General features: G+C 41.0%; 1 protein-coding gene across 2 annotated transcripts in view; it reads right to left on the bottom strand.

Moving 5' to 3' along the window:
- Positions 1-781: 781 nt before the first annotated feature.
- The window catches only part of LOC124254301 (RAB11-binding protein RELCH homolog), a 195,397-nt gene continuing 177,186 nt past the window's right edge, over positions 782-18,992 (bottom strand). For both annotated transcript variants that reach the window (XM_046688219.1, XM_046688220.1), the window contains exons 25-27: positions 3,875-3,991; positions 2,393-2,546; positions 782-2,017 (exon numbers count right to left, since the gene is read on the bottom strand). In XM_046688219.1, coding sequence (XP_046544175.1) covers positions 1,882-2,017; positions 2,393-2,546; positions 3,875-3,991 — 407 coding nt within the window. In that variant the 3' untranslated portion in view covers positions 782-1,881. The remainder of the gene's footprint in view (positions 2,018-2,392; positions 2,547-3,874; positions 3,992-18,992) is intronic.

The following is an 18,992-nucleotide window of genomic DNA, read 5'->3' as shown; positions in this document are numbered from 1 at the left end:
GGTGATACTGGGCTTATACCTCACTGGGGGATATCATATATATATATATTGACAGTGTGTCTATGTACCAACCTGGATGCTACTTGGGTGATACTGGACTTATACCTCACTGGGGATATCATATATATATTGACAGTGTGTATATGTACCAACCTGGATGCTACTTGGGTGATACTGGACTTATACCTCACTGGGGATATCATATATATATATATATTGACAGTGTGTCTATGTACCAACCTGGATGCTACTTGGGTGATACTGGACTTATACCTCACTGGGGGGATATATATATATATATATTGACAGTGTGTCTATGTACCAACCTGGATGCTACTTGGGTGATACTGGACTTATACCTCACTGGGGGGATATCATATATATATTGACAGTGTGTATATGTACCAACCTGGATGCTACTTGGGTGATACTGGACTCATACCTCACTGGGGATATCATATATATATATATTGACAGTGTGTCTATGTACCAACCTGGATGCTACTTGGGTGATACTGGACTTATACCTCACTGGGGGATATCATATATATATTGACAGTGTGTATATGTACCAACCTGGATGCTACTTGGGTGATACTGGACTTATACCTCACTGGGGGATATCATATATATATTGACAGTGTGTATATGTACCAACCTGGATGCTACTTGGGTGATACTGGACTTATACCTCACTGGGGGGATATCATATATATATTGACAGTGTGTATATGTACCAACCTGGATGCTACTTGGGTGATACTGGACTTATACCTCACTGGGGGATATCATATATATATTGACAGTGTGTATATGTACCAATATGGATGCTACTTGGGTGATACTGGACTCATACCTCATCGATACAGGAGCTATGGACTGATTACAGTTTAATACCAGGACTGATACAGAGTATATATAACACAGACGATATCAGCTGGAATGTCTGGGGGATGGTGAGACAGCTGATACAAGACTGACACTGGGCCTATACAAGGTTGACACATGGGCTTACACGTGGCTTTAACTGGGCTCATACCTGACACTGAACTGGTACTAGAGTGAGTCAGTGAGTTGGGTTTTAGGTCGTTTTCAGCAATATTCCAGGAATATCATGGTGGGGGACACCAGAAACGGAACTGGTACCAGACTGACACAGGGCTTACATAGGTGATACAGCACTTCTTTAAGCATTAACACAGTACTGATATTGGAATTATCAAGGCTGTTACAGGACTATTAGATGGCTTCAACTAAAACACTTTAAAGAGGCAGACAGAAGGTTGATACTTGGTTGATATGAGGCTCATTTCTGATACTTGAAACTGGGCTTACTTAAGGTTGATACATGGCTTATACAAGGATAAAACTGGGATGATGTCAGACAAGTCGGGCAGTATTGATAACTGGGCTGTTACAAGCTACAGTTCAATACAAGGCAGACACAGACTTGTATTGGACAAATGTGTTTCCATGTTTCTCACCACTAACATATTTACAATTATAATTTATTTGAGATGTTAACACATTCCAGTCTGTACAGGACAGTTTGAACAGAAATCACATGTACAGTTTGAAATTTGCTGCACTGTCATTAAAACAATCTTAACATTAAACTATTTCTAGGCATCTGCAACTAACAGCCTCTATCTCAACTCAGACCAAATAAGACATTTCCTTCAAAGAAAACTTTACTCATTTGTTGCATTAAAATATTCCTAAAATATACCTGTAAGATCTGATGTGTTTTCTCAAGGTCTAAGTGTACATATATCAACTGTGGCTGAGCATCATATGCTGCCATTTTGAATGTCATTGGTGCGCCACACACAGAAGTTTACATGTGAATGATTGCTGCGGACCTGCAGGGTGCCCGTGACATCACTTCCTGCGTGTGAATATGTTGGAGATATTGGCCTTGGATGTGGTGTCCTTGATGCGTGACATGACCCTGGACTTCATATCGTCTGCTGCTGAACCCAGCTGATTCCCTGGTGACGAGGAGAAGCCCAGGCTCCTGAAACACAAACACATCAAGCCTTGTAGGAAGGTTGGAGGGTTGGAGACAAAGCCATTGTCAAGGACTTGAGTAACTGACCAGGGGAGATAACTCACATCTTCATGTCGCTCATGTTTGCGGCAGACATGGTGGTAGAGTGTCTAGACATACTCTGATGTGTAAAGTTGAAGGCAAAGTGTTGGGTACTCAAGTCCACATCATATTAAAGACAGAGCCTTAATGTTTCTTGAAACTGAATGCACATAAGAACAAGAACACTGTGAATGTGAACCACATTACATTCAAATCATGGTACCAGGAACATTCCCAGTGAAGTATGAATGGTCACCTAGTTTCATCCACCTGTGAGCAAGATGAATTGCATTATAGTACCTGTCCCCGGGACGAGCTCCCTCCATCTTGGACTCGTAGTCGCGGACCATGGATGCAACGACTTCCTCGTGGTCAGGTGCGATGATGGCCATGTCCTGCCGAAGACATCGGAGACCGGGCAACATGGCCTCCTGGATGAGCTGGTCATTGAGGACTGCTGGGAGTTAAGGAGGTAATAACAACTGTGGAGTGAGTGAGTGAAGGTTGATTGATTGATTAAGTCAAAAGTGACACAAGGCATAAACCTTTACCACTTCAGAGAAATCCAGAAACATATAGGTGAGTGAGTGAGTTAATTTTTAACGTCACATTGGCAATATCGCAGCCATATCGTGACGAAAACAATTTATACAATATAAAGAGAAAACATTTGGAAGATTAGAACCTGTCGACAATGGACAGTAAAAATACTTGAGAATCACATATATGAATAAAACTAGCGAGCAAAGCTAAAACACTTCAATTAAAGAGGACAATACAGTATAAAACACGGGCTATACAGAAACATATAGGATTATGGTGGTAACAACATTGTGGAGTGAGTGAGTGAGTGGTTGAGTGCGTGTGTGTATTCTCCTCTAAAACCAAGGATCATAATCAGGGAAAATAACCAGTGATCATCGGATCCTGACAAGCTTTCAGGGAGGCAACTCTGTACAGCAAAGAAAGTGCCACCCATGTCCCAAGCTTATATGAGTAACTGAACACTGGCAGAAGTGGTTTATCACGTGCAAATGTTTCTGTATAATCTTTTGGTCTGAATCAAACCACTGACCATGTGATCTCTGAACAGACACTCTATCCACTACACCAGTAGCCAGTCCATAAACAGATCAACTCACAAAAGAAAAAAAGGAGAGTGAAGAGTTGACATACATAATACTGACTGACTGACTGAGTTTGGTTTTACGCCGCTTTTAGCAATATTCCAGCAACATCACGGAGGGACACCAGAAATGGGCTTCACACATTGTACCCATGTGGGGATTCGAACCCGTGTCTTTGGCGTGACGAGCCAACGCTTTAACCACTAGGCTACCCCACCGCCCTTGACATACATAATAAAACAGAGTGACATGTCTTATGTGATTTTATGTTACACAGTTGGTCTCCTGTAACCTATTCTTAACTGATGCACTGAAAGAGGCGGTCAGGATATCAGATAATCAGCCTCAGAGACTGTGTTGGTTATAGCTGCAATACATTGACTCACAATTAAAGGCATATTGCAACTAAGTCGGAACCTGGAGGAAAGAGCCTGCAGACATTACATGTTGCTTAATGCTTCACTCAGTAACATGAAGCTACAGGACAACAGCCTTGACCAGACCGTCATCTGACTGATACAGTGAGTAAACCATCCCGTCCACAGGGGGATTAGGATGAAACCACCAGTCACTGAACCTAACCACTTCATCCATCACATCTAACAACCATTACTGCAGGCCCAGATTCCCAGGGGGGCCACATGGTGTAGGATACAACAACAAGACATGGCACTGTAGGCTTCAAACAGCTGCATGGCGATGTCCATCTTCTTCGTCTCATTGGTCACGTTATTGTTGGCCATCGCCATTGCTGCCAGGCGGGGAAGAATAACTGAAACACAAGACAACACAATTAGATGGTCTGTTGATAACAAATGGTGTGAGATATAAACAAATATGCCACATTTCTGAAAGTGAAACACAAGACAACAGTAGTAGTAGAGGGGGGGTTTGCCGCACATGCGGCTAAGAGGCTTATTTTTATGAAATAAGTTCCCCAGACCCCCTTAAAAACAGCGGTGGTCTATCGAGAGGCATCCTTCGATGTGCCTCCAGCCTAGACCCAATGTTCCGAATATTGACTGATCGGCAGTCCTGGTGGTGTGATGGTAGAGCGTAGGACTTGTAATCCAGCGACGCGAGTTCGAGACGGGGTATCAGTGGAAACTTTTGCAGGTGAAACAAGATAGGACCGTCGTTGCTAAGCTAAAACAAAGATGGTCGTCCAGCCTAGTAACGCCGTGCCTGCCAGACCCGTCGTTGCTAAGCCAAACAAAGATGGTCGTCCAGCCTAGTAACGCCGTGCCTGCCAGACCCATCGTTGCTAAGCCAAACCAAAGATGGCTGCCGAGCTAAGCAACGCCGTGCCTGCCAGACCCATCGTTGCTAAGCCAAACCAAAGATGGCGGTCGAGCCTAGTAACGTCGTGCCTGCCAGACCCGTCGTTGCTAAGCCAAACAACATGGCCGCTATAGCAATGTTAAAATCTAAACAGTAGCTGTTGCCTGGCTGCTCTCCCTAAGCCAACAACCAATACGTGGAAAGCTACGATTCGAGCAAGCCCACCAACCACCTCCTGTATCTCGACCCCAACAACCTGTACAGCTGGGCCATGAGTCAGTCTCTACCCACAGGGGGATGAATGGTTGGACAACGACGAGATCGATATCATGAGCATCACGCTGGATTCGAACAAAGGCTACATCCTCGAAGTGGACTTGGACTATCCCGCGGAACTCCACGCTGCTCACAATAGCTATCCGCTGGCTCCCGAACGGTTAACGGTGAACCGAGACTGGATGTCGGATTAGCGTTGCTCGGGAAAAATAAGCTGACCAACGTGGAAAAACTCGTTGTGAATTTGATGCACAAGACCAAGTACGTGGTGCACTATCAGAATCTGCAACTGTACTTGTCGCTGGGCATGAAGCTGACCAAAATACATCGGGTGCTGCAATTCGATCAAAGTCCCTGGATGGAACCTTACATTCGGTTGAACACCGAACTGCGAAAACAGACCACCAGGGACTTCAAGAAAAACCTCTACAAACTCATGAACAATTCGGTATTCGGCAAAACCATGGAAATCTTGAGGAAATGCGTCAACGTAAAACTCATGCGATCTCACGAGGAAGAAAAACTCAGGAAACTGATCGCCAGCCCGGCATTCAACTGGAGCAAGCTATTCAATAATGACTTGGCAGTGCTACACATGAACAAAAGCCATATTAAGCTCAACCGACCCGTCTACGTGGGGATGAGCATCCTCGACCTGTCCAAACATTTGATGTACGACTTTTATTACAACCGACTCAAGCCACAGTACGGCGATCGGTGCGAGCTGCTGTACACCAACACCGATTCCTTGTTGTTGAATATACGCACCGAGGACGTGTACGACAACATAGCGAAACACAGCCACTTGTATGACACCAGCGATCACCCCCAGACCACGCCCTACACAGCACGACCAATAAAAAGGTCCTCGGCAAGATGAAGGACGAATGCGCGGGCACACCCATCGCTGAATACGTTGGGTTAAGGACTAAAATGTGCTCCATTCAAAAAGCTGATCATGACGAAAGGCGAAAGGGGTCAAGAAATAGGACACATGAAACGACACATCAAACACACCCTCTTCAAACAGGCTCTCTTCAATAAACGCACGCTCAAACACCCCATGAACGCGTTGAGAAGCGACAAACACAACATCTACAGCATCACTCTCAACAAGACCTCGCTGTCGCCCATGGATACCAAACGATGGATTGCGAACAATGGCATCCACACTTATAGCTATGGATACCAACAGTAGGCCTCGACACGTTGGGAGTTTCCGAGACCCCCAATAAAGGAAACTCCACTCTATGCGTCAAGGTCTAGACAGACTATTGAATGGATAATAGCGTGAATGACATACATCATGGAGAAGGTTTACTACAGCCTCGGGGTTACTGGAAAGGTGTGAGCGCCATCCCGAAGCTAGCCAGAGCCGCTCGCGTCTCAAAGGATACCGCCAAAGCTTGGCTTAAAATACAAGCTAACTGGCAAGTGTACCTGCCGGCTCCCTGATACATCCCGAGAAGAAAGTTTGACATTTCCATACCCAATCGTACCCATCAAGCCGACCTCCTGTTGCTCCCGCACGACAGGGTGAGAAACAAAATGTACAAGTATGCCCTGACCGTCGTGGACGTTGCCAGTCGCTACAAGGAAGCGGAGCCGTTAACGACCAAAGATTCGAGTCAAGTCGCTAAGGCCTTAGAACGCATTTACAAACGCAGTCGCTTGACCTGGCCTGCCGTATTGCAAGTCGATCCCGGACGCGAGTTCATGGGAGCCGTGTCGCAGCTGTTATCGAAGCATAAAGTCCAGGTGAGATGAGGCGTGGCCGGAGCTCACCGAAGCCAAGCCATCGTCGAAAGATTCTACAGGACTTTAGCCGAGCGTTTGTTCGGACATCAGTATGCTCGAGAGATGGTCAACCCAGAAAAATGATCGACGGAATGGGTCGTAGCTTACCGCGAGTGGTGTTGGCGATCAACAACGAAGCCACTCGACTCCTCAATAAAAGACCCGTCGAAGCCATTCGAATGGAATCCATGACGATTGAATCGGCTGCGCCATCACATCACGGCCAAGACAAAAAGCCACCGGACTGGGTCGTCGTGAGGTATCTGTACCAGCTTGGTGAACTCGAAGGAGGGGATAAACCCCGTATGGTCCATGAAAATCGCCGTTTTTAAGGGGGGCTGGGGAACTTATTTCACACAAATAAGTCTCTAAGCCGCATGTGCGGCAAACCCCCCCCCTCTACTACTACTACAACACAATTAGATGGTCAGCTGGTAACAAATGGTGTGAGATTTCTGAAAGTGAAACGCTGTAAGTTGAGATTATAAAGTCACAGTTCAGACAAAAACCAAGATGGCCACAATTAGTGACGTAGGTGATGTCACATGATCTTGTCTTGTCAAAAAGCGCAGGGGTCATTTTTTGTCTACAATAAATGTTTTCTTGGTAACTATCACATTGAGTAATACTGATAATGAATTTGAAAAACTGATTGGTAGCCATGGTAACCTTGTACTGCCAGCAATGAGGCTTTTGTGCTGAAAGTGATGGGCAACTGTGTCACTAACAGTAGGATACTTGGGGTCTACACACATGGGAGACTTGTGTCTTTAACAAACTGTGATTCTTGGTTGACAGAGAATGGGAAGTTTTGGTTGCTGGGAAACATCAAGGTGGTAGGGATAGTACCTCTGTGTTGATTACTAATATTATGTTTTGAGGAAGAATTTGTTTCGGATATTTTCACATATTTGGCATGCAATCAAAATTAATTTCCACACCCGAATTAATGTCCTGAAGAAGCAAGCACAGGACATTGTTACCCCCGGCAACAGGACAAATCAAACTCAGCTCCCTGGGGAACATACCAACCCCTACAACTGGTTCCAGTTTTGGATTAGTTCCATAGCTTGTACCACCACCATAGTCGTCCATTATTTTACTGCATCTCATATCCATCCTCTGAGTCTAAGTTTATTTGAAAATGAAGCACAACTTTATGGATGACAACTTCTTGTTTATTGCATAGAGCCAAGTTTGGATGTAGATTCTTACTTTGAGCTTGATAACGATGTACTGACTGACTGACTGAGTTTGGTTTTACGCCGCTTTTAGCAATATTCCAGCAACATCACGGCGGGGGACACCAGAAATGGGCTTCACACATTGTACCCATGTGGGGATTCGAACCCGGGTCTTCGGCGTGACGAGACAACGCTTTAACCACTAGGCTACCCCACCGCCCGATAACGATGTAAGAATCTTCATCGTAACATCACTCTTTGCAATAAACAAGAAGTTCACGCTGCCATCAATAAAATGTATGTTTCATTTTTGACTTACCAACTTCTAAAAGATCAAACAATCTAACTTAATTACTCAAACTGCCTTGCAAATGCCCAATGCAAATCAAATTGCATGTGATTAACCATTTAATGGTGACAGTAACATTATAAGATCAAATTGTTGTCTTTATCCGTACACCACAAGAAAACAGCCTAATTAAGTTTGACTGGGTATGAATGTGGTTACAGCGACATCCCTTGAAGTTGAACTGCTAATTACAGTATCCATGTCAGTGTATCTCCATCTTGTTTGATGCAGCTTCAGCTGGAGTGACAGGTGACAAGAACGATGAATACAATCAAATAATGTACAGCATCTTGACGTGGCTACCACATTACCTGACAGTAGGTCATTTGTATGACTTGGGTAAGAACTATGACTTGGGTACAAATTAGTCAGTTGATACTTGTGTGAATTATCTATTTCTTATGAGACAAAAAAACATAATTTCACATAATAAATTTTCATACTAATATAGACCCGTGAAGGTCCGGGTTAGAATATTGATCTTCAGTAACCATGCTTGTCGTAAGAGGCGACTAACGGGATCGGGTGGTGAAGCTAGCTGACTTGGTTGACACATGTCATTGCTTCCCAATTGCACAGATCGATGCTCATGCTGTTGATCACTGGATTGTCTGGTCCAGACCCGATTATTTACAGACTGCCGCAACAGAGCTGGAATATTGCTGAGTGCAGCGTAAAACTAGACTCACTCACTCACTCATATTAATATATTTTCATTTCACAAGTACAATATGGAGCTCCGTTAAACTTGAAAGACAACATTTCTTGGAGAACACAGCACAAACGTAAGAGTAAAGGACAATGTCACAAATGACTGTCAAGCCTTCCTCCCTACTGACATTTCACTCTCTTTGTTGTTTCCATCGGTTATGATATATCATATGTTACTTTTTAAAAGAAAGTCTAAGACTAAACAGGGTCATTCAGTTCATTATTATAATGTCACATGAAATAAATACAGAAAAAACACTGATCAAACTATCGATACTTTTCGAATATCCACAGCACCATACATAAGTGACAAGAAGGAATTACTAGTAAACAAAAGCAAATCTTTATCAATGACTTGTCAGTCTACTGGCCTGAAACCTGAGGAAGATCTGTTATGTACATGTGTACATATGAGTCAAGTGTATTTAGTAACCTGATAGTCTAGTAGTATCTGGATTCCAATGAGTAAACTGGCAATAAATATAACCAACATATCACCAAATTGTGATCAGCTATGTTTCAGAACAAATACAGCTCAAACATCTCACTGTTAAGAAGGATGGTGTTTGACAGACTACTGCAACCCAATCCTAATGACAGGTTCCAGGACAAAGTCAAGAGTCAAGGGTCTGGATCTATTAAGCAGTAGTAATGCCATAACCCATCGTAAATCTACACTTTATCATCGGCTTACGAATGGCATTGTGCAAACAATGCTTCTGGATAGTGTTCCTGTCCTGAAGAAAGCATAAGCCTACATTCATAAGCCTATGATGAACTATGGATTAACAATGGCTGCAAACACAGTATGGACTGACTGAGTTTGGTTTTACGCCGCTTTTAGCAATATTCCAGCAACATCACGGCGAGGGACACCAGAAATGGGCTTCACACAATGTACCCATGTGGGGATTCGAACCCGGGTCTTCGGGGTGACGAGCCAACGCTTTAGCCACTAGGCTACCCCACCGCCCCCACAGTATGGAATGGGAGGGACCTTGGGGTGCCATCAAGCAATAATTTCCACCCAAAGGATGAAAGTTTGTACTGGCCAATATATTGCAGTAAATCTATGCATTGCTTCAACTTCTAGTGATTAGGTCCAGATGAGTAATCCGTCACTGCTGCGGAAGTGGCTCGCTTCTCAACATCTTCATCTTCTACCAGGAAAACAATTAAATAATCATCAAGAGACGCCGCTTTTTTCAATTCCGGCATACTCTCAATTTTTGGTTTCTGAGTTGACAGGCCGCGCAGTCAGCTACAGATATTACATGAAGTATGTGTTCATTACACGTATCCCATCGATAATGGCTGTGCTGGACTACGGCTGCACATCTGACATTAATGCTGTACCGCTCTTACTTATAACAACTTCCCCATAGTTATGAAGGCAGATATTACCGTCGGTAATATTTCATGCAGGATATTGCTGGGTAAGGAAGGTAATAAGTCATCAGAAACTCATCAGGAATTTTTACAGGAGAAATCTGAGCCTCATCTGCTGCGGTTTATGCCATTTCAAACCATTCCTGACATTTATCACAGCGATGGATATCTAAAACAAGTCATACTGTTTATTACATCTAATAACATCTACCACAGGTATGGTGTTTGCTAACTGAATGACATCAAGTACAGGTAATATCTACTCCAGGTATGACATCTGTTACAGGTAACATTTTCCCCAGGTATGACATCTGTTACAGGTAACATTTATCCCAGGTATGACATATGTTGCAGGTAATGACATCAAGTACAGGTAACATTTACCCCAAGTATGACATCTGTTACAGGTAATGACATCTGTTACAGGTAACATTTATCCCAGGTATGACATCTGTTACAGGTAATGGCATCAAGTACAGGTAACATTTATCCCAGCTATGACATCTGTTACAGGTAACATTTATCCCAGGTATGACATCTGTTACAGGTAATGGCATCAAGTACAAGTAACATTTACCCCAGGTAGTACATCAACTGCAGGTAGGACTTGTAATTTCAGGTAGGAAATAAAGTACGGGGGACATTTATCCCAGGTATGCCATCTGTTACAGGTAATTCCATCAAGTACACACGGGAGTTCTGTTACAGGCCATTATAACCCCTTTACAGTTCAGGGGAATCAAGAGTGCAATGTAGTGGATTCATGGTAAAGCATGCACAGGTTATTAATGACATACCATTGGTAATGATATCTACCACAGGGGGTGACATCTACAGCAGGTGATGACATTTACCACAGGTAATGACATCTATCAAAGGTAAGTAAAATGTCTACCATAGGTAATGAGATATACTACAGGTGATGCTATCTACCACTGGTAATGATATCTACCACAGGTAACAACATCTACCACAATTAGTGACATCTACCACAGGTAAGTAAAACACCTGTGACAGGTTGTTTTCTACAATTAAACACTTCTAAAGCAGGTAACAATATTTGCTGTTCCATGCTATCTACACTACTCACACTTTGCTAAGGATCACAAAAATTCACAAATTAATGTGAATGTTAAATGTAGATTCATAACTTGACATTGTATCCATTTAAAACTGGATAAATAAAAATATGGTAACCCCTCTTTAGGCAAACAGTCACTTTAATCTAACCTTAAGCACTTGATACATGAGTAACCATAAAATGGTTTTCATGGCACCAATCAAACATTTTGCAAATCTTTGAACGAGTCATTGAGAAATAAACAACACCTGTCAATAGCAGGTATGGGATCCACAAGATGCAATGACATACTGAAACTTAGGATCCATGGTTACAATAAGCTTAGATATTTAAGCCAGATTTGACCCCAAATCATAATAGTTTTCTGTTGAATCCATGATTTGATCCTTAGCAAAGTGTGAACAGTATATTACCAATACCATACATACATTGGATGATCGGACTAACACACAATATTCTGTGATTACCATAAATAACATTCCATCCACAGACACATTTACTGCCAATAGTGTCTGGCCTTCCATCGAGACGCAATGTGCGTATCATCCTCATGACTTAACATTAGAAGCTGACATTATCTGATGCCATACCGCTTGGAGCACAAGTTCATATCAACTTATGTCTCGCTGATACAAACAAGTTTACTCAAACAGTCCAACCTTAGTTCTAAGTGAATTGTGTCCACCATGACTCTTGAGTGAGTGAGTGAGGATGGTTTTACGCCACTTTTAGCAATATTCCAGCAATATCACAGCAGAGGACACAAGAAATGGGCTTCACACATTGTACCATTGTGGGGAATCAAACTGACTTGCTGACTTGGTTGACACATGTCACCGAATCCCAATTGCGTAGAACGATGCTCATGCTGTTGATCACTGGATTGTCCGGACCAGACTCGATTACTTACAGACCACCGTCATATACCTGGAATATTGCTGAGTGCCAACCAACCAACCAATCAAAGCATCAACAAACTTGCTCTGACCACAGGACTTTCACCCAAAGGTTGGTGTAGACAATGCAAGAGAAGTTGCACTAAACTTGCACCAACTTGTTCAAGCCCAGACCCTTACAGATATGATCACTACTTAATAGACAAATGAGATTAAAAGACGAAAAGGTGGTGACCAAAGTCACTAGTTCCACACTGACCAACAAACACTAACCAGTCAGCAAGCTCCTCTGACAAATAGGCAACAAACACCTATGTTTGTTAAAATATAAATTAAGAGTATAAAAGGACCCCTAAACTTTGATTGAAAATTGTGAACACAGAAAGAAAACAACAATAAACAAATAATTAACCCACTCAACCATGGCCACGAAAATAGTATCTTCATCTTCAAAAAGTCCTTTTGACATTTTGGAGCTCACACAACCATTCTAATATGTCACTGCATTGTAGGGATGCCACAATACATCGATACGTCGATACTTTTTCTAAGACGAAACAATAATCAATACATTTAAAACTGTATCAATATTTAGTTTTGAAAGTATCGGTTTAAATATGTTTCTGTATCGTTTACGTTTTGCAATTGTATCATGATTTTTGATGTTATGAGAGTTATAAATAATTATATTATATTATATTATAAATAATCATGCACAAAGATGGAAAATTAGAACTTTTTAATCTCTGAGAATAAAAAAATGTTGATCTTTTAATGGACAATAATAAAATATGAAATATTAATGTTCAAACTGTAACTAAACTTACGCAATAATGCTGCGAAAATAGGTATTGTGATACGCATCGAATCGTGACATGGGTATTGTGATACATATCTATTCATGAAACTTCTGTATCGTGACATCCCTAATTGCATTGTTCGAGTCTTGTGGGACTTTAATCACACTTACAGGAGTCTACATTATTCTGAGCCTTGCCAATCTTCAAGTACACTATTACTACAATTGTGGGAATGTAATCAGTTAGTGCATGTGTCCTTGGCCTAGATTGGGTTGAAAGTTACAGCACCATCTGTCAAATAGCTCCAATCTAAGGGTGTGTTGTCACAGCTCCTAAGGGAGGTAGCTCCTGTCGCCACAAGTCTGGCTGGTCACAGTGTGATGCAGGAGGTGGCAGTTCCCCGTTATCATCTAATTAACAATGTCTCTTTTAGCTGAACTTTACACTTTCTCAGATAGACTTTCATGTCCTAGTGTCAGATTATTACTGAAACATCCAGATAACAAATGAAAACGTTAATCAAACATTAATAATTACATTCATTCAAGTAGCACATTTTCTAAACCAAAGTGCATGCCAGAAGGACATTCAAACCTCACCTTGGGGAAGCAAGTATGTCCACTTAAGTGATTGCACTTGCCATTTCAAGGCAATCATTTTGTGCTAAAAGTGGAGTGTGCTATCACAGATATTCACATTCCAATCTGACATTTTACAAATCAAAAGTCAAAGAACTTGTGTACATACTATGGCTCTCAGCCACTGATTGTAGAATTTGTGCTGGAAGTATTCCAAAACCTAGACAAAGAAAACTAATTTCACAGTGGTTCAAAGATTCCAATTAACTAGCCCCAGTACTTTTATCATACTTCAGGGCAAACTTTGTCAACTTGTATGACTATATGCATATTGCACTGACTGAGATGCAATGCTGTTCCTATAAGGCCCCTGTTGAGCGTTCCATGATACAGCGATGTTCAGTGCTATTTGAGACCATGTCGCCTGTATGTCTCTGATAGTGTAAGAGCGACATGCGTCAGTAATAAGTATTTTCACTGTTGTGTATGATTTTCTATGTCTGGGATGAGAACCTGACAAGGTTAACATTAGGGACCATTCATAATTTATGGCGAGTGGGTGGGTGGGTGGGTGAGTGAGTGAGTGAGTGAGTGGGTGGTGGGTGGGTGGGTGAGTGTGAGGGGCTGAGGGAGAGAAGGATGCGCGGGGTTTAAACCAGTATGTGTCATATGTATCTGCATACCGCCTACCTGAATCATAACGTTTAAACCAGTATGTCTGGTGGTGATTGAGGAGGGAGTGTGGGGGATGTTTTAGTCGGAGGGGCATCATTTTGATCTGGAGAAGGGGGGCATCAATTTTGTACACATGTTTTAGGGGTCAGCAATTTAGTACATAAAAATATTTTAAAATTATGCTTACAAATATGGGTGGGGGGTGGGGGTGTAATTGATTTTGTACATGACATGTGTGGGTGGGTGAGTTGGGTTGTCATTTACTTTGTACATGCTTCTCCATAAAAATTATCACAGACACACCCACACACACCCAAAGCCATGAATTATGGGGGGGAGAGTCCCAGCCATCAGGCCACAGCTACAGATACTTCCAAATTAATATAACTCATATAAACTTTCCATTCTAAGTACAATAGCTGACCTCATTAGCATCCACACATCTCAGTGAAATATTCCAATAAACTTGCCCAAATGACCAAAGTATGGAGAGTTTACTGTGCGGTACATGACAGGTGGAAAATATTTCCATCTCTACATTTCGACAAGAAGCCTAGAAATCACAAGTTCAAACAAATGTACATGTATTTAACTTGTCGAACCCAAATTAAACACTTTCAGGTCCAACACCCATCAGAGTTACAACAGCCTAATAAACCATGACAAGATTAGGCTGAAAAAGAAGTTGTCTACAATTCATCAATATTTCAGCGTGAGATTAAAAGGTTTCTATACAACATCAGAGAGCCAGTTTCCCCTGACACCGACATGTTTTTTTCAAAGTCGTCCTTGTTAGCTCCCCCTGGCTTTTAAATTGATGATTATTTAGATGTAAGAAGGAGCTGATATTGGGTCCTCATTTCCCCCGAGATCAGTTGTACCTCTGAAACCAGCTTCAAAGGACCCCATGACCTCAATTGACAACACGAGCCTTTGAACAGTCTGTAATCTAGATTATCTGCCAATAATTGTTCTAAAAATACCAACAATATACAGTAAGTATACCAACAGTAGAGACACCATTACCCCATACAGCAGTAGCAGAGGTTAGGGCCAGCAGTGGCAGAGGCTAGGGCCAGCAGTAGCAGAGGCTAGGGCCAGCAGCAGCAGAGGCTAGGGCCAGCAGTTACAGGCTACAACTTATTGAACATGTTTCACCCAAGACATATTTCTTGCCATGTTCTGTATAGTATAACTTCTTTGAGAGGCATTTAGAAGTTTTAGCAGTAAGGATGGATAACAATAGATGGATGAACAACTTCTTTATTGCAATGATCTCTATAGGTTCTCACTGTAATAAAGACGTTGTTCATCCATATATTGTTATCTTTCCCTCCTGTATAGTATGGTGTAGTGGTGGTCCGATTAATTGAAATAATCGTCGCACTGACTATACGACCAAGCAATCGATCATGTTTTCTCATAATCGAACACAAACAATTCTGGAACACTTGTTTTCATTACCACTATTTTTCACAAGGTTTTTATTTCTGTTACATTTCATAAGCACTACAAGCCCGTTCCATGTCATGATTGAATATATCTTAAAGGGGAAGTGTACACGAATAAATCACATTTATTCTTATGTGAATCAAAGTGAACTGTTTAAATGAGTTAATACCAATGTTTGAAAATATACACTCATTTTTCTTACAATGTAAGTATAACCCTCAAAATAAGTGCTGAAATGTTATGCCAATATGAGGTATTTGTTTGCCGAGCTAAACAGGCCAGAGTTACCGCCCTTTGATTATGACGTAATTGGTGCCACTTGATTTTAAACTGGTCTACTGTCTAGTCCCAAATCAAAAGATAATAATACTGATATTAATCACGTGAAAAAAAGCTTTGTGAAAATACTGAGAAGAAGCATAAGAGCAGAAAATGTAAGCAGCAGGGACGGATTGATCGCTGTGTATTTTCATTCATAACCTCGCCTCAATGAAAATACCAAATATGTATAACAATGTTGGCGTCCGCATGACATCACTATCGGGAAGCGACTTTTTCAAAATGGCGTGTTCACTGACACGAAAGCGCGGAGTTTTCGAAAGAAATTTTCGTTGTTTCAAGCAACGATATGCATAAATGTGACATGTAAGTAGTCGAAACTTCTGTCAGTCTGCTGGTTGTTATTTTCTTTTTGTTTTCATTGTGACCAAGGGAAATAGTCAGAAATTAAAGAAGTACCATCATCAAGCAGCTTAAGTTTGCGTCAGTTATGGCGTCATGCTTTCAAAAACTATAATATGTTGTGATGAATCTAGAAAATCATTGGAATACACCTGTTTTATTTAACTATCGCTTGCTACAATACCTTTCCCATGCATGTTCTAAAACTAATGAGCAATTGTATGCAACAAGTAGGCTTAACGGATACACAGTGTAAAATCTGAGATTGGCTTTGTATACATTTCAAACAAGTATTCTTTCACAGCGCGGCATCTCATATCCTCGATATATTTCGTTAGATTTCACTGAAACACTTCGTATTGGTGACAAAGTCCATTTGTCAGCTTATTTTGAACTGTGTGAGGAATTCAGGGATTCGTGTCAAGAAGATGGTGTTGAATTTTATGAACGAAACATAACCGACATACATGTGACGTGATTTTATAAACACTATGTAATTTGGTTGAAAATTCACTTTGATGTTTGCGTATTTTCCAAAACATTCTCAGCGATTCTCGGTTCATTGATAATGTTTCAGAACGAGCATTGGTGATTCGCTCATACAACAAAACTACCGCTGATCACAATGATCACGTCTTTTTCTTTTAAATTCAATTCTCCCAGTAAAATTTGACATTTGAATTAAGACATACCATAAATTACGCAAAACGCAGTGAATGGTGATTTCGTAATGTGTCAAAACTGGCGAGATTTACGATGCATGTAATTTTCAGTAAATTTTATCTACAATGAGCGGATGATATCATAGAAAAGCGAATTTCAAACAGTGTTCAAAACTACAAATTGCATTTATCTGCGTGATGTATTTGGATATGTACTATCGATATCAAAGTGAATTAGGTGGAAGAGGGTGACATATAAATGCGATTTATGTAAGAAGTTTAGTAACAAGCGTAGAATGCCGGCACATTCACCGATGGCAAGCAAGATGTAGTGCATATCACGTTTTAGGTTTCATGAAAAAAGATACTGTTGGAAGGCAACCGACTCAGGCTGAATATGTTATACAATTTGGTTACGTGGTAACACTTTTAGTACAATGTATACGTTTTTTTCAAACTGCAACGTCATTACAGTGTAGAACTGACCACATAGTCAGCTGACGGCCAAGCAACAGGTGGATTAAAACAGTAGCCTGCGATCGAGACACAAGAACCACACCTATACCTGCACCACGTGAAATGGGTCTAATAAGTTTAAAGACTCTAAGAAATTTATGTTCCTAACATACTAGTCATCCTTTAAAGATATTAAATTTTGTGCCAAAAACCCCAAAGAACTACATGTTTTTTCCCCTTATTTGAGCATTAACAAATAGAACCAGGAAAATTTCATAAATGACGATAACCAATTATTTTCGATGATTGATCGGTTGTAATGAACCAATCATCAATTGTGAGATTTTAACCAATTCCCAACACTAGTATGGTGTACAATTACTACACCAAACACCAATTCCTTCCAGGATAAGGATGAAATGTCTCTTGCTATTCTTGTAACCTGCACTTAGGAGATCCTATTGTAAATTGAGATGTCGGAGTTGTTCAAGATGTTGTAATTGGCAACAGCAGCATGCCTTAATGATGCCTGGGACTAGTCTGATTGTGGGTTACAGGTTCAGATTGGTGTTGAACATGATCCTCACCCTACCACTGCATCCTATTAGCATTGGTGAAGGGTAACCTGGTACAGTCTCCACTGACATAGTCCTGCATTACGCTGACATTCCCCGACATAACAGAAACAGTGTAAACCTAAAAGGAAGGTAAAGCCAAATTCATAAAAAAACAACAATAAAAGACAATGCCTTAGAATACACTCACTTAAGCATCACCTGAGAGGGTTTCATATAATTATCTCTTATGCTGGAATTGAGCATGATTTGGGCAGCATATTGAGCAATGTTTAGCAAGGCTGCCTAGCTTTAAGATCCAGTTTAATAAGGCTGCCATTCTTTAAGATCATGTTTAGTAAAGCTTCCATTCTTTAAGATCATGTTTAGTAAAGCTGACATTGATTTAAGATCGTGTTTAGTAAAGCGGACATGATTTAAGATCATGTTTAGTAAAGCTGCCATTCTTTAAGATCATGTTTAGTAAAGCGGACATGATTTAAGATCGTGTTTAGTAAAGCTGCCATTCTTTAAGATCATGTTTAGTAAAGCCGTCATTCTTTAAGATCATGTTTAGTAAAGCCGTCATTCTTTAAGATCGTGTTTAGTAAAGCTGTCATTCTTTACGATCGTGTTTAGTAAAGCTGACATGATTTAAGATCGTGTTTAGTAAGCTGCCATTCTTTAAGATCATGTTTAGTAAAGCTGCCATTCTTTAAGATCGTGTTTAGTAAAGCGGACATGATTTAAGATTGTCTTTAGTAAAGCTGCCATTCTTTAAGATCGTGTTTAGTAAAGCTGCCATTCTTTAAGATCATGTTTAGTAAAGCTGACATTCTTTAAGATCATGTTTAGTAAAGCGGACATGATTTAAGATCATGTTTAGTAAAGCTGCCATTCTTTAAGATCGTGTTTAGTAAAGCTGCCATTCTTTAAGATCATGTTTAGTAA

The sequence above is a fragment of the Haliotis rubra genome, unplaced genomic scaffold (genome assembly GCF_003918875.1).
Source record: "Haliotis rubra isolate DU_JTF1 unplaced genomic scaffold, ASM391887v1 Scf57, whole genome shotgun sequence".
NCBI lineage: Eukaryota > Metazoa > Mollusca > Gastropoda > Lepetellida > Haliotidae > Haliotis > Haliotis rubra.
This window is presented reverse-complemented; position numbering and strand designations above follow the sequence as displayed.